This window comes from Camellia sinensis, chromosome 2, assembly GCF_055761805.1.
Source record: "Camellia sinensis isolate YWXY chromosome 2, ASM5576180v1, whole genome shotgun sequence".
NCBI lineage: Eukaryota > Viridiplantae > Streptophyta > Magnoliopsida > Ericales > Theaceae > Camellia > Camellia sinensis.
The window spans coordinates 207339608-207361302 of record NC_138962.1 but is presented as its reverse complement, the minus strand read 5'-3'; the positions used below and the strand labels follow the sequence as shown (position 1 = coordinate 207361302).

Genomic DNA, 21695 nt, shown 5'->3' with positions numbered 1-21695 from the left:
CAGCCACCACCAGTAGCTGACCGGCCACCATCAGTGGCCGACCAGCAACCATTGGTAGCCGACCAGCCCCCTATCGATTATCAATGAAAATTAAGCAGTGTGCTGGTAAGATGGAGCAGGAGTTCTGGAAGTGGGTAGCATTTTCAGTGATCAAATGTGAAAACAGAGGCTTGCAATAGCAAAACAGCGACTTTTCGGGTGGAAACCGGGCACGTGCATAAGCCTCCCTTGCATTTCAAGCTTGTTTAATGCTTAAATATCTAGCTTCAATACATGTTTTAATTAGTTTGCTTAACTAGTTATTCAATTTCGATTTTGTTTTGTAATTAGTTAACTAGAATAGTTAATTAATTCGAGTTTTGTAATAATTAGTTAGCTTAATTACGCAGCTAGCTAGTTAGCTTATTCATTCGGACCTCCTTCGCAAGGGCATAATGTTGTAATAAGTGTGCGTGTGTGTGTGTATGTTTTCCAACTCCACGTCTTTCTCCCTTTTATTCAATCACTTTTGATGGTTAGATTAGGGACATATTTCAAATTAGCATACCTTATGCTTGCATCCTTTCATTTGTATTGCATGCACCGAGACTCGGCGCATCATTCAAACTGCATTGCCATTTCAATATCTTATTTGAATACGTGTTTAACCGCATGTTTTCAAATCAATCCATATGCCATATTAGTAGTCGAGCCTATTAATTGCATATTACATGTGTTGTATTAGGCATCATGTATAGTTAGGAATCATGCATATTTCTAACTTTGTTTTCTTTTGGCTTGGAGTACTCAAGGCCGGCCCTGGCCTAAGGCCAGTAAGGTTTGTGCCGTAGGCCCCACAATTTTGGCTAAAAAATAGGGCCCTCAAATTTAATAAATTGTTATAGGCCCAACTTTTTTTTAAAATTTTTTAAGATCAATTTAAAGGGCCTCAAAATGTTTTATTAGGCCTATGTATGGTTTAGCCCATATTTATGTGGTTTGACCCATATTTATTAAAATGAAATTATATAAATACAAAAAACAAAAAACAAAAAAGGCGTTTGGGCCCAACCCAAACCACACATACAATATACAACATTGTTCACTTCAGTGCACTGCTTTTGCTCTCTCTCTCTCTCTCTCTCTCTCTCTCTCTCTCTCTCTCTCTCTCTCTCTCTCTCTCTCTCTCACTCTCTCTTACCAAGTTGAAGGTAGTAGGCAAACGTAGAGCACTGAGCAGAGCATTGTGAGCGGCTCACTTTCTCTCTTTCACACACTCCTTCGGCGATTCACTCCCTCTCACACACACTCTCTCCCATGGTAAGTCCTCTTTCTTAGACTCAGTATTAGAGTTTATTAAATAAAGTTGTCCTAATTTTTTTTCTACATTCTTTCTCTATCACATAGTGAAATAATAAATTTGCCCTATTTTTTTTTCCCTTCTTTATCCATTAGATTTTAATGGAATAAATAATTTTACCCTAATTTTTTTACCTAGGTATTTATCAGTTTTAATTGAATAATTTTTTCCTAATTTTTTTGCCCTAATTTTGTTTCATTAAATTGTTTTTTTATAATTTATTTGCTATCAAATCAATGGATTGTGATTTGTGGATTAAAGTGTTTGTGATTATAGCCATGTTTCCCAGGAAGTATAGTTTTGGAAATGAAAAGAGAAAGAAGAAGTATAGTTTTGGAAATGAAAAAAGAAAGAAGAGGATGAAAGTATAACAATTAATTCAATCTCAATCGGGAGCACTTGATAAATATGTTGGTACCAAGAAACAAGTAGATATTTCGGGTTCAAATGACAATGATGATGAAGATTTGGTAATTGAAAAACCTAATCATTGTGTGAATAATAATGAAAATGATGATTTGGTGATTGAACAACCTAGTGAACATATGAATGAGAATGAGAATGAGAATGAGAATGAGAATGAGAATGAAGATTTGGGAAATGTAGAATCTAGTGAAAGTAAAAATGTCAATGTTGAATGTGGACCTCTAAACATTTATGACCCTGGTAATTGGGACAAGATTGATCAAAATTTAAGAGCTTTATTAGTTGAAAAAGGTCCTATAAGAGGTAATGGTGTGAATTTTTCCCTAGATGACAAAGATAGGCATTTTTCTTCTACATTTTACATGCGATAGTTACAAAATGGAGAGAAGCAGGATATGAAGTGGCTAGTATATTCAGATGCTTTAGACAAAGTGTTTTTCTTTTGTTGTAAGTTGTTTAAGCAAGATGGGAACAATATTCATTTGGCTACTGATGGATTGAAAGATTGGAAGAATATGGGCAACAGACTTAAAAGTCATGAAACTAGTAATGAGCACTTTATTTGTATGAGCAAATGGATTGAATTAAATTGCTAAACTATAAAGCAACAAAATCAGTTTTTAATATTTTTGAGTCATTGTACTGATTTCTTCCCATCTTAATATATGAAAGTAAATTTTAGTTTATAATTTTAATGATTATATGTGCAAGTATACTTAAATAAAAAATTTGTGGATACTTATTATTTTATGCATAAATTTTTTATTAAAAAAAATATATTAGAGAGGTTCTATTTTCATAGTTCGCCTTAGGCCCCACAAATCTCAGGGTCGGCCCTGGGAGTACTAGGTGAGTTTTTACGCTTTAACATACTTGCATGAGTGTAAATGTTGTCATATTTAGCATGCTTGCCATGATGCTATGTGCTTAAATGCTAAACTGCATGAATGCCTGTAGATGAAGGCTTGTTGTTTGAATTGGAACGATTTAACAAATATATGTTTTAAGCCCACTTTGTTGAGTGGCAAATCACGTTTTAAGCCCACTATGTTTGGTGGCAAATCCGTACACTTTAAGCCCACTTGAGGTGGAAAATTCAAACTATTTTCACAACCAAACATAAGTTGAATTGTTCCAAATTAAGCAAACTTGTCTATACTTGATTGTGCGCATCACGTAGTAAAGTTAGTTTAATAATCGGAACAAGAGTACATAATGTTTATAAAAAATCATATCATGATTAGTAGAGGCCGATCTTTGATCGGGCGAGCGGGAGTGCTCAATTCATGACCTTCTCTTCTCATACCTAAGTTCCTAAGCCGAGGCAACTTTGGTAATGACGGACACGTGGCCTTCGGCATGAGTCAGGATTTCCTAAATTTCTCCAAAACAAAAATATTTAGGTGGCGACTCTATATTTGGCAAAGCAATCTAATTTTGACATTATTTGATTTAGGCCATGTTTGACATATACTAAAAAAGTCAAAAAGTCACTATTCTATTTAAGTCATATCATCTTATTTAAGTCACATCACCTCTCTACTACATCACTTTAAACCCAACCATATTTTATAAAAATTCAAATAGTGCACTGATTTAGAACATCTCAAGCCACCCCTTAAAATCGATTTTCCAAAAAGATTTGTCAGATTTGGACTCTTTGGTGATTATCAAGTTCATATTGCACTTGTACGATTAGATTCAGAACCACAGGAGTCCGAACTGTGAGGCCTTTTCTTTCAAACCTTCCGAAAGGGGGCACGAAAAAGGCGAGCCACAACATTTATTGCCAGTAAACTTACTGTACACACACTTATCAGATTCATGTATCCTAAAACTATTTGACACTATTACTTTGTTAAATTTTTCATGCCATTGTTTTGGAGCTTGTTTCAGTCTATATAGTGACTTTACGAGTTTACACACTTTGTGTTCTTAACCCTGTATAACAAATCCTTCCGGTTATTGCATGTAGATTTCCTCATCTAAATCTCCATTTAAGAAAGCAGTCTTAACATCCATTTGATGGATTTCAAGTTTGTAGATTAAGGCTAAGGCAATCAACACTCGAATTGTGGCGATTCTGGCCAATGGAGCATATGTATCAAAATAATCGATACCCTCCTTTTGAGTAAAACCCTTAGCAACTAATTTTGCTTTGAACTTGTCAATTGTGCCATCAACTTTCATTTTCCTTTTGAAAATCCATTTACAACCAATTGGTTCAGATCCATGTGGCAAATCAATAAGTATCCAGGTATTGTTACCTATGATAAAATCCATCTCATCATTTATTGCTTCTTTCCAGAAAGTAACATCTTGAGACTTTATAGCTTCCTCAAAGGTTAATGGATTTGAATCCATTTTCAAAGAAATCATTGTTTGCTTACAATAAGCTTTCCTAGTTCCTTCTATAAGGTAAACAATGAAATCAAGGCCAAATGACTTCTTAGTCTTAGCCCTCTTACTCTTCCTGAGCTCAACAGGCTCATTAGGTTCATTAGGCTGAATGGGTTCATGTCGTTCACTTTCCTCTGTAGACATCAAATGAATTGATTCATTTCCTTGATTAGAATCCAACTTTGGAATGGTTCTGAAACAACTCTCATAAAATACCGCATCACGTGATTCAATGATGGTATTTGTTTCTACTAAACCATTGGGCTCTACTACTAAAAACCTATATGCTTTGCTATGTATAGCATAGCCAAGGAATATGCATTCAATTCATTTTTCATCTAATTTCTTCCTTTTAGGTTCAGGCAATCTAGCTATTGCTCTACAGTCCCACGTTTTCAAGTAACCTAAATTAGGTTTCTTGTTTTTTCAAAGTTCATAAGGAGTAACATTTCTTCCCTTGAGAGGAATTCTATTGAGTATGTGACAGGCAGTGAACAAGGCTTCACCCCAAAAACCAGAACTTAAACTGGATTAAGAAAGCATAGTATTAATCATTTCTATTAATGTCCTATTCTTTCTTTCAGCTACTTCATTTTGTTATGGTGTGTAGGGTGCAGATTTCTCATGAATAATACCAACATTTTCACAATCTTGTGAAAAATGGCATGCACCGGCTCCATCAGACCTAAGTATCTTTATTTTGACATTACACTGATTTTCTACTTCTGTCTTAAAAATCTTGAATTTATCAAGCATCTCATCTTTTGAATGCAAAAGATAGATATGACAGTACTTAGAAAAATCATAAATGAATGTTACAAAATATTTCTTACCACCTCTAGTGGGGGTGCTATGCACGTCACATACATCACTATGCATAAGTTCAAGCAGATGTGTGATTTTATCTACTTTAGGAAACGGAATGCGAGTAATTTTAGATTGCACACAAAATTTGCATTTTTCAAACATATCAATGTCATACTTAGGAATTAAATCTAAATTAACCATATCATGCATTTTCCTGGTATTAACATGACCTAAACATGCATACCATAAAGAAAGAGAATCAACAATATAAGCAGAAATAGATGTATTATTGATAACATTAAGTTTGAACGTTCCTTGATACATGTAGCTCTTCCCAACAAAAATCCCATCCTTAGACGGGATAAATTTTTCCAACTCAAATACTAACTTGAAACCATGCTTATTAAGCAGGCTTCTAGATATAAGGTTTTTCCTGATATCAGGTACTTGATAAACATCATTACGACTTAAGACTTTCCTAGATTTGTGAACTCTAGATCCATTGTCCCCTTGCCTTTGATAGCAGTAGTTAAAGAGTTGCCCATGTAGAGAACTGTTCCATCACTCACTTGTTCATAAGTAGTGAAACGACTCTTGTCGTTGCAGACGTGCCTTGTTGTTCCTGAGTCAATCCACCAGTCACCAGCATCTTCGAGCATGTTTACCTTGGATACAACAACCACGAATTTGTTCTTGACATTTGATGCTTCTGGCTTCTTCTTGTATGACTAGCATTCATTTTTGAAGTGCCTTGGCTAGCCACAGTGCCAGCAAGCACCTTTCAGTTTCTTAATATCTTTCTTAAGTTGGGGGTTGTGCTTATGCTTTTTTTTTGTTAAACCTCTTACCATCATCCACTATGTGAATTTTGGAAGTCTGAGCCAATTGGTTATCTTTATTTTCAAGAAGTCTTGACTCTTCCTCAACTTGGAGGTGTTGAGCCAATTCCTCTAAAGTTAGATCTTCCTTTTTGTGTTTCAGAGTTTTCGTAAAATCCTTCCAAGAAGAAGACAGTTTCTCTATTATAGATGAAACTATAATAGATTCATCTATGTTCATATTCTTTTGTTGAAACTGACTCAGAATATGTTGGATCTCATGAAATTGTTCCATAATGGGCTTTGTATCAATCATAGTAAAACGCATAAAATTACTAACAAGAAATTTCTTACCGGTGGCATCCTCGATGAGGTACTTTGACTGTAATATGTCCCAGAGTTGCTTTGTCATTTCCAGATGTTGATACACATCAAACAGAGAGTATGACAGCGCATTCAGAATGTGTCCTCGACAGATGTAGTCGTCATTCTCCCATTTGGTTCTGGTACGGGTTTGCTCCATAGTCTCGTCTTCTTGCTTCACCGGATAGGGGGCAGTTAGCACATAGACCGGTCTGAGAGTGGCGAGCAAAGAATGCATCTTTTTTTGCCAGCGTCAGAAATTTCCTCCATCAAATCGGTCAACCTTCATGAAATCTTGAGTCATTTTCTGAATAGACATCACCATATCTAAATATTGTCTTTAGATTATTGGAACATTTCGTCTTGAATTCTTTAGTTGGTGGTCTTCGAGTCTTCAAAACTTGGCGATGATCTTGTCTACGTAGAAATTTGGTGCTTCAAGTCACGTTACTTAGTCGTTTTCTTAAAAATAATATTTGCACCCACCAAAAGGTGTGCAGGGGGTTACAGCAAATTCAACTTTAGGATACAATGAAGCTTGATCTAAAAATCAAGTCTACCGGCGTCTGCACTGACGACAATAGATCAGAACACTCTTGATATAATCAAGAAACTAAGACATTAATAATCAAGTCTGTAGAATTTCATTACTAGTAAGAAAAACAGAAATTTGCTTAAGGAACTTTTGATCGAAAACTCTAAATCAAGAGAGAGAGAGAGAGAGAGAGAAATTGTAGGAATACTTTCTGAATTTCGGATGATTAAAATGATTGATCTTGCAGCCTATTTATAGTGGTTGATCTTGCAGCCTATTTATAGGCATTGATGTGTCTGATTGAATAGTCATGTCCCTTGATCGCATTCGATCAGATCTGACCATTGGATCAACGATCTATGGTGCAGATCATTCTCACACTAAATAGATGCATTAATTGATCATATTTGATCATGATTGGGTGCCATCTCATCCGTATGATCGCACGCATCTCCAATCAATGGCTATGATCAAACCGCTCCAGATCGAACACGCAACCGTTCGATCGAGCTGTTGACTCATCGCCAACAGACGCAACATCACTGACTGTCTTCCAAGTCACCCATGCCACGTTAGATCCGTGTCATCGCTTCAACCTATCTGATGCAAATAGGAAGTGCGCCATCAAACGCCACATAACCCACACCACGAGCGCGCATGTGCGGATAGTGCGAAGCACCATTCTTGCGGTATGAGTGCATGTACACTAGCATCCATCTCACAATTTCATATTCAAAGGAATATTCCATGTAACACTTCATTAAGTGCTCCATGTTTTGCTTTCTTTCCGATGTGGGACAAAATCCCCAAGTTTTTTTCAAGTTTTCCAAAGAAAAACATAAGGAAGGTTTTGAAACACCCAAATCTAATAAATTCCCATTTTGTAAATTCCCTAACAAAAATTTATTTAATTTTTATGATTCTCTCCTTTCAATCTTGTTGTTGATGTCACATTTCATAAATTAATTAGTTCTTGAATGAATAGCTAAGCTAAAAAGTAAGATCCAAGTGAAAACATAAAAAAATAAATAGACAAGATAATATATTATATATATTATAGTAATTTTTAAATAAATAAAATACTTAATAAAATTGGAGATATTATATATAACAAAATATTTTTATGTATAAGCATGGAAAAGTAAAAGATATGGCCAAAAAAGGGTTGTATTCTCACCAACTTTCCTTTGTTCGGCAATGAAATAAAGCAAATAATTACAGTTATTAGTTTTTAATTCCTATATAATTTAAAGTAATGCTATACAGACATCATACATAAGGATGCCACATTTATATTCATTTTGGTTTATAATTTCAAAAGGTCTTTGATTATATCTAATATGGTATTTAATTATGCATATATATATATATATATATATACATTTTAGTTATAATTGAAAAAGATTTAATTATGATTTTATAATATTTGTGATAATTAATATCATAAATGTCATAATTTACATATGTTATAGCATGACGCATGATAGAGATGTGAGAAGAGTGAGATGTAAAAAATATAAGTGAATGAAAATTTTATAGGTTTGGAGCATAGAAACTCAATTATTCTTAAGAGTTGGAATTTTCTTTTGAAATGAATGATTTAACTAAAAGAATCACTTTAAACAAAAGATCAGTGCCATACTTTAGCTTTATGTACACAATTGTTTTAGATAGGAGCTTTATGTACATGTTAAAGAAGGAATTTTGTCACATGCAACGCCATTTCTTAACCATAGAATAAAGTTTCAATAAAATAGGCAAACACGCCACTGCTTACCATAGAATGGAGTTTTAATAGAATATACTTTTTTATGTTGGGAAAAATGTCTAATAGTATTGGAGTAGTGTTTAGTAATTTATGGGTTGTTTTGGGAAGATGGTTAAAAATTAATTTTTTGATTTTTTTTGAAAAAATGTATAAAATATGTAAGAGATGGTATGACTCAAAAATAGGTTAAAAATTAGAAGATGACTTTGAATGTATTCGCTCTGGTGGAATACGGGTCCCAAAATGAATCAATTTTTGTGATGTTTGTATTGTTATTGAACATATCATCAAAGCTATTGTTGAACTACAATAATTTTGCTTTTTTGTCCCTTAACTTGGCAAAATTGATGGATTTCAGTTGGAAGGTAAAAGAGTTGGGATTGTTGGGTTAGGAAGCATTGGCACAGAAGTTGCAAAAAGGCTTAAGGCCTCTGGCTGTATAATCTCATATGTTCCACACCCATTTCACCCAAATGTTTCTCAACTAGCATCAATCTCTGATGTGCTCATCATATGTTGTTCATTGGCTGACCAAACAAGGCACATGATCAACAGAGAAGTGATGACAGCACTAGGAAAGGGAGGTGTCATCGTCAACGTCCGCCGAGGGGCAATCGTCGACGAGAAGGAATGGGTGAAGTGTTTGGTGGAGGGAGAGATAGGTGGCGCTGATTTGGATGTGTTTGAGAATGAGCCTACTGTGCCTAAAGAGCTCTTTGGGCTTGACAATGTTGTTTTGTTGCCTCATAGAGCTGCCTTCACTGAGGAGTCATCTTTTGATTGTTCCCAACTTGTGATTGCCAATTTGGAAGCTTTCTTTGAAAATAAACCTCTTCTTTCTCCTGTCATTGATTGTTGAATGAGTGAGTGAATGAATTGAGTCTTGTTTTGGTAATTTGTGTTCCTTTATTGGTGTGTAAAAAAGTGTAAGAGGTGGCAATCTTCTTTGGACGTGATTATATAGAATTTCGACTCGCAAGGAGTTAGATAGGAGAGACCTAGACAGATTGGAGAGGTTTGTTAATTTGTTTGTTTATCTATCATGCATGCAAGTACTTTTAAATAAAATTATAGCTATTTTAGAGCCTAGTCAATTCCTTAGAGAAAATACTTCTTGTTTAATTAATATTTTTTTTTTTGAAAAACATACGATTTTCGTCAGTCTACATATGACCTGGAACGTACTGTTAAACCTGTGGGGCTTATCACGGGTCCCGTTTCGATGATCCGAATTGTTTAATGTGTAGAGCTCGTCAAGTACTTTATGCTTGCAAAACCTCACATTGATCGGATATCAAAAGCTCTTTGATCGGAATACATTTTTGTCAATAGTAAATATAATTTTAAAAATTAATTATTAACAAAAATATATTTCGATCAAGGGACTACCGGTATCCAATCAACATGATTTTTTACAGGCATAAAATACTTGACGAGTTTCACACATTGAACAGTTCGAATTATCAAAATAAAACCCGTGATAAATCCCACAAGCCCAACAGTCAAAGTGAAGTTACATGTTTAGATAAAAGTCAAAATGAAGTACTCAAATAAAAAATAAAAAAATACAATGTGTAATTCAAATTTATTCTAGGAGTGATTCTCACAGCTCAGAATGAGTCCGACTTGCTTTTTATGCACTTCTTAGGTTTGTTTTGCATTTCATTTTACTATTGACTAGTAATTAGGATTACAAATAAACCGAATTATTTACAAACAGGCTCTATTTAACTTGTTAAAGGCTCAACTCGTTTAGTAAACAAGTCAAACTTAAGCTCGAATAAGCACGGCTGGCCAAACTCGGCTTGTTATCTTTATTTACATTATTAATGAATATATAACATATAAATAATAGTACAAATACATTCAATATATAAATAATATTTTTTTTATTTAAATAATATTAAAAAAAATCTTATCGAACCGAACTAAGCTAACCTCAAATTTCATTAATATTAACGAGCTGAGCCGAACTTGAACCCAGTTAGTCATTGAGCTGAGCTCGAACTCAATAAACAAGCTTGATAAGTAAACGATTCAAACTTGAACTCAACAAAGCTTGACTCAGCTCATTTGCAGCCCTACTGGTAATACTTAGCAATTGATTAACCTACAATGGATTGGTGAAAATGGAGAAAATGTCCTAGAAAAGAAAAGAAAAATGTTTTTGGGATGATTTTAAATAAATTTTCTCCCCCTACAAATCCCTCACACAAGCACTGGAAATTGTGCTCACATGAATCATTTCACGCACAAGACAGAAACAAACAACCGGTAGACGGCTTTTGACTCAAATTTCATACCAAAGAAGAAAAAAGATTAACAAGACAAACGAAAATGCTTGAATTTTGTTCTTAGTAGTAAATCCCAAAGATGGGTCAAAAGACCTTGAAGAAAAGCTTGTGAAAAGACTAATATAGGAAGCACTCTATTAAATTCTATACAATGCTTACATCAAATTGAAGCCAAAACCGCTATATGTATGTATAAATATACTAGCTTGTGCGTGCGTCTGTGTATGTGGATGAACAAAACAAAAGCAAGAAGAAGAAATGATGTCAAGGAATTTACAAGCCGGATCAACAAAACTATAAATATCCAACACCATAAATACAACCACACTGCTGAAACAAAGAATCAAGTTAACTAAGAATATATGGTTCAAAGAGTGTTACACAAGGATCGTGATCAAACTGCATGATTTGTGCAGCTCGTTCGAATTCCTCCCTCAGTACTCTTATGCTATTCTTGTCCACCACTCGACCCAGATCATGAGAAATCTCAAATGGATCCTCTATGCATATCAAGTGACGGTCATTCCCAATCCTCCTAGTCCAGTCTTTGGCTCGCTTGCTGTTAAATATGAAAGAAACAGAGGAGGCTAAAAAGCAATGTTCAAATTGACACTTCAATTCTATGAAATCATTTGGAATTTTTTAAATCATACAAGCAGTTTAGCTGCAAAAGGACCTAAATAATTAAGAAGTCAAAAATTTAAACCATGATTCATAGTTTACTAAAGAAAAAATGTAGTACCAATGCACAAGACCTGGGAGTGGTAGTGTATAGGCAACCTTCCCCAATTTATTTATTTATTTTATTTTTGTACAGGCTAATTTCCGTGACTCAAATTGAGCGATTAACACTTGCCATCACTCCTGACTAATTCATAACTTATTACCTTATGCTTATACATTTTCTTTATATATATATAGGATAAAGTTCTTTTTACCCTTAATTTTTATGAAAAGGATCTAGTAGGTTGGGGTAGCTTTTGCTATATTTTTTTCCATTTGGATTTTTTTGTCCTCCTAATGTTTGTGGGCATCCCAACAAAATAGTTTATATATATATATATATATATTCCAAGGAATGAACAAAAGAAATGGACAAAACACTACACTTGACATGACATGATCTTCCATTCTATGAACATGTACAGTTCACATATCATGCTTGAAATTAAAACCGAGTTCCCGTGAGATAAAGAGTGTCTACTCACCTGAGTATGCTTCCTGTTCGAATAGATATAACATCATTTGCATAATCATGACAATACGCCCAATAATTGAAGAATGCCCATACCAATTGAGCAATACTTTCCCTATTACGTGATCCAAACCCAGAAAGTTTTTCAACTTGATCAAAATAGGCACATTCAATATTGTCAACAGTAACAGCATAGGTTCTTTCCATTCCCTGGAAAAGCACAAGCAGGGCACGAATTAGGGAAAGACCAACTATATCAACATAAGAAAATTTCATGAGTACATTTACTTTCAAGGCTAATCTTCTCCTTAGAGTACATTCTAAAGGAGATTCATAACACAATGTAATGGAAGACTAGCAGAATGGTTGCTATATTAATAAGAGTACAAAACACTCCCTTGAATAAGAGCAATCAAATGAAACACACCTGTAAGCATGGGAGGATAGCAGGTCTACGCTGTTGTAAGAAGTGAATGCACATCAAGACATACCTGAAAACCAATCAAAGTTATTAGTAACTAAAAATGTAAATGGATAGGAAAATAAACACCTATGAACCACTAAAGCTATAACTCACGCATAGCTAGAAAGCGTTCCTTGATAAGTTGCATTAACTCCTCTTGATTTAGCCCAGTGTTTCACAATTAAAGCTAACTGCCGCAGTCTCACATCTATTTGTGCATAATCCCATAGAAGCTTTGTATTTACAACAGCCAAAACATTGTTGATGCATATGTCACAAGAGATTGCAGTGACTGGATCCATAAGCTTCACTATTGGGACCCGAGCACGTGTCAGAGCCTGTATACAAAACTTATATTAATAACCCCAGAGAAACTTGCATCGAGATTTATGACCTGTTTATCTCACATGTGAGAGTTGCATACTTAGAAACATGATCCCCCCATTAACAATTAAGCACAGAAGTTGAGACCTAGTCCATGGTTATCTGCCCTCTCATTTTCTTCTAGCATTTTTCTTATTTGTAGGTCATTGGTAGCACAAAGGAAGGGCTCGTGCAGCTCCAGCAGGATATTAATTCAAGAATGTTTGATTTTTTCTCTAATTGTTTGCAAAAACCACTCACATCATATGCACTTCTATCACTCTTAATGCATTACTTATTTTTGCCAAATAGCCGATTGCGATTGGCCGCAAGGAAAGTGAAGATCTAGACAAGACAAGGCTGACAGTAGAGTCAGAACCACTTAAAAGTAGAGTTCAAGCTTATGAGCTGGAAGGGGAAGACATCATAGCCAATGAATCTAGGGTTAGGTTGTAAGTCATTTACTTCAATCTTTGTATTAAATTCTAGATCTAGTAGTTTTTGACAGGCAAGGTGACCCGTGGATTTGAATCCTAAGGTTTGTTGTTCCCAACAGTTTTTCCATGAATCTCGCTGTCTATTATCTTGCTTTTATTTTATTATAGCAATATTGTGTGGATAAAAGTGTTACTGTGATAATTGGAATTGGCAAACCGAAATGATTCAAATAATCCACTTGATGATTTCTAGTTGGTAATGATTTGACTATGCTGACTTTCAAATCATTTTAGTAACTTACGTGAACAGCAGTAAGGACATTGCACAAATCTTGGAAGGCTAGATCATTTACCTGCACATTCTGAAGATTATCTGACTGCAATATATCAGCCAACTTCAACAAAACCTCAGACTTGTTCACATCTGGATCCTCAATTGCAAGGCAAACATCTATGTCACTTTTTGAAACCCTGAACGAGTTGGCACATGATCCGTAAAGATGCAACCGAGCTTCAGGCCATTCTTTGCTAACAAGTTTCTCTAATAATGTTAACAGTTGCTTTTGCTTCGCGTTTTCTTCCTCTGGTGGTATCAAGGTCTCATAAATGGCAAGGAAAGGAGCTTTTAGCCTGTGTATATCATGACGACATGGAATCAGTCTTCTAAGGTTCCTCATTCTCTGACCAAGTAGCTTTTGTCCTCTTGTATCTGATCTGTAATCCTGATTGAACATAGCAAAGGTAAATCTTTAAGCTATATAATTCAGACATAAGTGCAAATGTTCAGAAAGAGAGGCACCCACGTGCAGACAGCGCACATTCACTCAAGCACACATACAAAAACTTCTGGCTACAGAAATATCTATGTCCAAAAACTTCAGGTTCTTTCCTTCCCAAGGATATCTACTATGAAATGATGTAAAATTCCAAAACAGAACACTTGAAAGGTAGAGAAATGATTCTAACTTGAAGAAATCACAGTGTAATGCTAAGAATTGCAAAACTTTCAACACAAATGGTTTGTCCAAAATAATAATAATAATAATAATAACAATAATAATAATAATATTTATAAATAATAATAAAAACCCACACACACACACATACGTTACATACATTCCTCACTATATATTATTTCCATATTAAGATAAAAAGGCCCTGTGTTGTCCTATCAATTCCATATGCTGGAAGGGCAGAGTGGTCACAATTTTCATGAAGTAGCTTCCCTCCTACTCCAACTGGGGTATTCATGCTTGACTGCCCAAGTTTGTAACACTGCACTTGTCCCTTTTTAACCCATGTTACATTGACTCTTCTAAATGCATGAAGTACCCGTATCAGATCAATGCTTACCTGAACCTATACTTTTGCAAGAAAGCTGCAAAGGCGCACAATGAAATATTTAAAAAAGAATTCAAACAATAGCGTAGATGATAGTGGCTTTACTTCTTTAAGTGAGTAAGTTGATCAACAAACTATTGCCCAAACGGACACTTGGGTAAGGGTATGAATATGGGACATTCACCTAGCAAACATATTTAGTAATTTGAGTTTACCATAAAACTAGACATAAAACTCCCATATTATGGCAGAAATGCTCTATGGCACCTTGTGAATACCAATTTACTCCAGAAAATTTTTATGAAAAATTTGAAAAATTATATCAAGAAATATTCCATGTATGTTTGTGTCCTGGACATGGGAATTATATCAATCAAACACTTGGATACATACCCACCCATACCAGAGGCCATGTACCATAACTATTAACACAGAAAATCTGAATTACACAACTAACTCAGTGGATTAACAAAGAAAAACTATGTATGTTTTGAGAAGTTCAGAAATGTTACAAGCAACATTGATAATAAGTGTATAGAATCACAATTTTCAATACTAAAATTCATAGCAACGTAGAAAAGATACCAACATATATACAACATTCCTATAATGCTACTAAAAACAAGTAGTACACATTTCTTGATTTAACCCCCACACAAAGCCATCCCCTCCCTTCTCCATGTTTCTAAAAATTGTAGCCAGCACATTATCAATCAATTGGCATACAAACTATGATATTCCTTCTCTCTCTCTCTCTCTTTTTCCCCTTTTTTTTTTTTGGATAGAAAGTGGCAACAAAGTTGGACAGTGCTTTTGCAGGAAAAAGTGAAGAATTGGCATTTCTACTATTGTTTCAGTGAAGCATTGAAAAAAAGTCAGATGTAGGACAATTAGGGACAGCCACAAGAGTCTAAGGTATAAGTAGAGTTTGTTTAGGATAATAAACAGGTAAGAGTTTAACCATGAAAGATGAGATTTTGGAACTGTTTAGGAGCTGTGAACAATACCCGTGAATAGTAAACTAAAACAGAAAAGAAGAAAGAAGAGAAGAAGATAGGTCTAGGCATCACATCTAGGCCGTGATTGTTATCCCGCATCAGTGGTGGGATTGGACTAATAGTGAGGTTGGAACTTTGAAAGAATGTTTGGTTGAGAAAATTTGTGAGTGGATTATTTGTCCAGCCGAATTGGCAATCTCATTGCACAGCCAGATTAACAAAGCTAGGGAGGGTATGGGATTGAAAAAATACTGAGGGAATTGGAAAAATAAGTGTGTTCTTCCTTTCTTCTTTTTTTTTATTTTTTATTTTTTATACAAGAGTAGCCTATTATTTGTAAAAAAAAAAAATATATATATTTGTTTTAGAATTTTTTTTTTTTAATATTGAAATATATATTTTTTATTTTATATAAAAATAATTTAACAATCCCATCACTAATCATCTCTTCACTATCATCAAAACAAATACATTCTTACTTAATCCCCTCACTAACAATCTCTTCACTAACCATCCCTTCACTAACAATCTCGTCCAACCTAATCTGCCAAACAAACATGGTCCTAGATTCCATAAGCATTACACCTAAGTTTGATTGCATCACACAATCCATAAAAAAACTTTAAAACTAGCAATTTTTAATAAAATATCAACTGTATTGAATTATAAACATTACATGGCTTTATATAGAATTAGAAGACTTCCTAAATCAACTATAACCAAAAGAAAAAAACTAGTATAATATCTTTGACTTCTAAAACTAATTGAAGACCAAATAAGAAACATAAATAAAACCCAATTAAATAACTTGACCCACAAGATGACCCATGAGAGACCCCTACAACTCATGTTAGCAAAAATTGAAATTACCAAAACACCCTTGACTTAAAAATCTTAAAAAATATAAATTAATCACAAAATAAGGTTAATAATACTAGAAACATAATTATGAATGGTTCTTAAAAATCATAAGACCATTAAATCCTTATCACCAATACTATGTCCCAAGAAAAATGGCCAGAATTTGAAATGTATAGATCAAATTCATCTTGGTTGTGGCCCACACCTTGAGGTTATGAGTTAAAGTCTCAGGGCAACCACTTTGTGCATTATGCTAAAGGTTAGATATGTACCCAATCTTTACCCTCACAAACACACATTAATGTGTACTAATTCGGCGTTGTTAGGTATATTATGTGTAGCATTTTTGTATCCTCATAAAGCCACTTAACTTAACCCTTACATGCCAAATGTGAAACATATATGCTTGCATTATTATTCTTTTTAAGTGCTATCCCTTTACCATAATATGAAGCAAGTTCATTAGGGTTTGTGAAGTGATGGTAGGTTTTGCTATTTTCAGGAGTTTTGCAGGCAGATAAGAATCAAACAAAATGGTTGTGATGCCAGGGTTTCATGTGATCTTAAACACAAGTGTTTCCTAAAACCAAATATCATCCAAAATCCCCCCTCCCCCCCTTCCCTTATTCTTTTAGCTCATTTTTTTGAGTGAATTGGTTTCCTAAGCTAAGTGGGTTTACTTGCCTTCCATTTTACTTTTTCTTCCACTTTCAATCTTACACAACAAAATGTCTCCACCGCCTCCTATTCCAAAGTCTGACTATCCTTTCCTCCCACTCTTCCCTGCTCCAAAAAAGTTTTACACATGATAAATTTCTTGGAAAACTCACTTTTTTTTTTTTTTTTTGATAAATAAAAAAATACTTCTTGGAAACCCACTTTATTATGGTTAAATAGTAGGAAGATCTGCATTTCTTGGTTTTAACAGAGTTCTCTACAAGCATTATATGTATATACATAGTTGTCAAATTGGGATTCGAATCGTGAATCGAAATGGTATTGTACCGAATCGCGAATCGAATCAAATCGTGAATCGTAAAGATTCGGTCACCTTTTTTTAATTATATAGAAAATATATCTACACACTTAGATATTAAATATATCTAATAAATATGAAATATTTAGACACAAATCACCAAAAATATTGTTTTAAATGATGATCATGTGGTCTAAATAAGAAATTTAAGAAATTAACATTGATTCCAATGTTTACCACTTCACTTTTTTCCCCTTTAGATACTATTTATTATCAACCGTTCTTAATGAAGAAAGCAAACAAAGAAAAACTTTCAATTTTCAAGTCACAATAACTCAAAAACAATGTTTTTAACTTTTTATAAGGTTAAAAAATCAAAATCTTCAGACTTTTTCAAAAATCTCACTTGATGCCTTCAAAAAATTCATTTTGTAAATGCAAGTATTTAGATAAAATTGAATATGTAAGTCTAAAATATTGTAGAGAGAGAAAGTTCTTCTTTTTTCCGCTAAAGTTTGAGTATTTGAGAGTAAATAGGGAGGAAGAGAAAGTTAAAAGATGACATATAGTAATCCTAGAGACCTTAAAAAGGTTGTATGAACCCTTATCTAACAATAAAAACTCAAAAAAGAAAGCCAAATATCGATTTTAGCGAATTGAATTGATTCACGATTCATCGATTCGATTCACCGATTCACCGATTCGCCTACGATTCATAGCTATTTGCGATTCACACAACCTGTTCGAATCGATTACCTACTGAATTGAATCAAATCAAATCGTAAGATTCGAATCGCGAATCGTACGATTCTAATAACAGAGTGTATATATAATATAATCCAGTTATTAATGACCCAAACTAAGAAATATCCTTCACTTGTGTAATTATAGATGATCTTCACTAAGGTTGAACAATTTTATTGAATTCAAGTATTACTAACAAACCAATGTAGACAATTCTGAACAAAAACCATTAAACTTCTAATATGAACACTATTTAGCGGATTAAGAGTTAATCTCTGGAACCTTCTTAGTTTAGGTAAGTTTTCCAATAAAACCTCAACACCACAAGGTTTTAACTCCGTTCCAATTAAACTACAGTTACCTCTGATGTGGAATTAATTCATGTAGACCTAAGAGTAAAGCTTTTACCTTATCTTGAGAACTCTGCTGTGGTTTTTGATCATTCTTGTCATCAGACTCATCCTCGCATACTAAAGAGCCCTCAACCTGTTCATCCAAATCATCTAATTCACTTCGAACTCGATCACCACGCCTCCTCAAGTCGTCCTGAAACCTATATCTGGGTTTTTTCTCATTTTCACCAATCTCATCATGCAATTCCAACAGAGACTCTTCAACATCAGATCCTGAAACTGAATGAAGGTTACTTCCTGGTGATGGGCCAGGGCAATCAAACTGACTGCTTATTCGCGGTTCAGGCGTCTTATCGCCACGAATCTTTCGATCAAGAAGCAATATTTTTTCTCTCACATTTTCATGGTTTGGAGTTAAACCCATGTGGCTCAATTCACCAAAACTAATCTTTTCCTTATCCACATTATGATCAAAACTCCTATTCCCAGACTCCAAATTCCCCAAATTACTGGGCTTGGTTGGGAACCCCGGTGGCGGCCTGGAGGGAAGAACACCTAGCTTCAAATTGCCACTGCTACTTCTTTCTTGCCCTTGATTCTGAAAAGCATGCGAATCTACCAGAGGGTTTGGACTAAAATTGGGGGAATTTTGAAAATTAGCCTCCAAACCATTGAATTGCCTATTCCCTTGGGTTAATTCTCTCTCCTTTGACAATAAACCATGGATTTTAGCTGCAGAAGCTAACGTATCGCTTCGAATTTCGCAAGGAACAGAGCCAAACATGAGGATTTGATCATGTTGATGAGATGAGTCCGGTCTAGGGATTGAACTGAAAACCCCTAGTTTTCGAATATCGTCGGCTAAAAACTGAGTATTGAAATGGGGATTTTGTGGTGGTGAAGGAGACCAACTAGGGTTAGGGTTTTGGGGAAAACCCTGGAGGAAGAGGTTGTCAGGTGCCAATGGAGGTGAGTGAGGCCAAGGAGGACGTTGATGGAACGGAAGATCGTGACCGTTGGATGGGAATGGAGAGAAAGGGAGGGTGGGACCTACGGCCGCAACTGCCGGATCATGAGAGAGATTCGGCGGCGGCGGCGGCGGCGGTGGTGGTGGTGGTGATGGTGGAGGTCTGGTGTGGGAGGAGGGTAGAAGTGGTGGTTGCTGCGGCGGCGTTGGGGGATGTTGGGGTGGTGGTGGTGGTGGTGGCCTCCGGAGCAACTGGAGGAGAAATTCACCGCTGTTATCCGACGGAGACTGCGGCGGCAGGTGGTGGTCGCCTCCGCCGCCGGTCATGTGTGTTAAAAAAGTGGAGCGACTCTTGTCTGATTAGACAGAGAAAATATATATATATGTGGATTATATGTATATAATTTAGAGAGAGAGTGTGTGTTTATGTGGCAGTAGAAAAATGAGAGAGTGGAGGCAGTGGAGATCAATGATTGGGGAAGTTCTACACACTAAAGTTTAATGAATTTTTTTAGAATTATAATTTTATTTTTTAACAAAATTATCATCTCACTCATACATTTCACAATTTCTTCGTACATATTTCACCTACATATATTACAATTTCTTCATCCACATCTTACCCACCACCATCTCACTAGCCACTTCACCATCAACCATTGCCTCTCATTCCCAAACCTCAACTATACACAGCATTTTCTTTCACTTTTTCCACTCCTTTCAATCATTAGCCCTCCATTTCTGATGATAACTTTGATCTTTGTCCCATTGAATGATCAGAATTTTTTGAGATTGATTTTTGTGGAGAATCGTTTTGTAAAGGATAATCTTTGTTCTGAGTTTGTATCTAATTGGTTTTGTTTAGATTTATGAAATTTGAATTGTTGGGTTTCCATAGATTATTATCCTAATTGAAGCATATCTTTCTGAGTGGAAACTCCTTTCCCTTTGGGTTTCTTTTGGATTTGGAATATCTATTTTTGAAGGATTAGTATTCTTCATTTGACAGTTTTCCTCATCGTGTGAGTGTGATATTGTTAGACTTATTTATTTTGATCATTTATTTAATTATGTTTTAATTTATTTGGAAGAGAAAAATAAAAATAAAATTTATTTTACTATTTCTTGCTAAACTTTTATCCTAAATAATGTTAGAATGTATTCAATATTTGCTTAAATCTGGAGTTCATTTCAAACCAAAAATAGATGTTCAAACAGCCCAAAACAGAGGTTCAAACAGCCCAAAATAGTAGGAGGTCAACAAGTTCAAATTAGTAATGATCTTGTCTCCTGCAAGTTCAAATTAGTAATGATCTTGTCTCCTACAAGTTCAAATTAGTAATGATCTTGTCTCCCACAAGTTCAAATTAGTAATGATGGAGTGGAAGACATTCAAATGAATACAACGGCTATAAGTTTCATTATATATACCAAAGCCTCTGATGTGAACAAGAAACAGCAACTACAAACAAGTTACAGAAACCAGAAAATATTCTTTGATCTAAAATCACTCTCATCTATTCTCTGAAAAATTCTCTGAGAAGTGTTATTCAATTTTTTATTTACATCCTCTCTCAGAAATTATACATTGAGTCGTATTTAAGCCCATCTTTCCTGTGTGAGGGTTACAAAAAAATCAGAATTTTATTTTTATATCTATCTTTGAGAGATAATTCTTGTAACTTTCTGCGAAAGCAAAAACACATTCTTTTCAATTCTATAAGACTGTAGTACACTCAATGTTTTTGGACTTAAAAAATCTGTGTAAAATCCGTGGAGGATTGTTCCATCTGTGAAAGGGTTGCTAGCACCCTATAAAGCTAGAGAATAGTGAAAAATCTCAAGTGAAACTTGAGGAGTTGACGTAAGTTGAGTTGAAGCCGAACCACAATAAATTTGTTTGTCTCTCTCTCGCTTATCTCTTTATTTTATTTAAATTGCCATAACTATATTTCATATTTTTATTATGCTAAATTCATTAATTGACATAGTTATTAGAACACTTGTTTTAATTATTTTTATTTCATTAACTATATTTATCTGTTGTGCTGATTTTTATTAGGGTATTATTACTTTTATTTGTAAAAACCTAATTCACCCCCCCCTCTTAGGTTGTCTTTTGGGTAACAAATACCATCTTCTATTCTTTAAAATAAGAATAATAAAATAATAAAAAAATTCTGACTGTTTTCTTTATTTTTAGGTGTATCGATGTTTGATTTTCTTGTTTGATCATGTAAAATCATT

General features: G+C 34.6%; 1 protein-coding gene and 1 pseudogene across 1 annotated transcript; one reads left to right on the top strand and one right to left on the bottom strand.

Annotated features, from left to right (window-relative positions):
* LOC114315010 (glyoxylate/hydroxypyruvate reductase HPR3 pseudogene) overlaps positions 1-9470 on the top strand; it is a 68715-nt pseudogene extending 59245 nt beyond the window's left edge.
* A 1445-nt stretch (positions 9471-10915) lies between these two features.
* Positions 10916-20352, bottom strand: LOC114314983 (UTP:RNA uridylyltransferase 1). Its single transcript, XM_028261560.2, has 6 exons — positions 18537-20352; positions 13562-13930; positions 12523-12746; positions 12373-12436; positions 11959-12155; positions 10916-11309 (listed from the first exon to the last, which is right to left on the bottom strand). The coding sequence occupies exons 1-6, from the start codon at positions 19773-19775 to the stop codon at positions 11099-11101; spliced, it is 2304 nt and encodes a 767-aa protein (XP_028117361.2). The 5' UTR covers positions 19776-20352; the 3' UTR covers positions 10916-11098.
* Between the last annotated feature and the right edge of the window lie 1343 nt (positions 20353-21695).

Bases quoted from the DNA above. Each gene is read 5' to 3' on its own strand.
- LOC114314983 (XM_028261560.2), bottom strand. From the start codon at position 19,775: ATGACCGGCGGCGGAGGCGACCACCACCTGCCGCCGCAGTCTCCGTCG. The intron at 12,747-13,561 runs GTAAATGATCTA...TTTTGTATACAG, and splicing joins ATAATCTTCAGAATGTGCAG to GCTCTGACACGTGCTCGGGT. The intron at 11,310-11,958 runs GTGAGTAGACAC...CATATTTAACAG, and splicing joins CGAACAGGAAGCATACTCAG to CAAGCGAGCCAAAGACTGGA.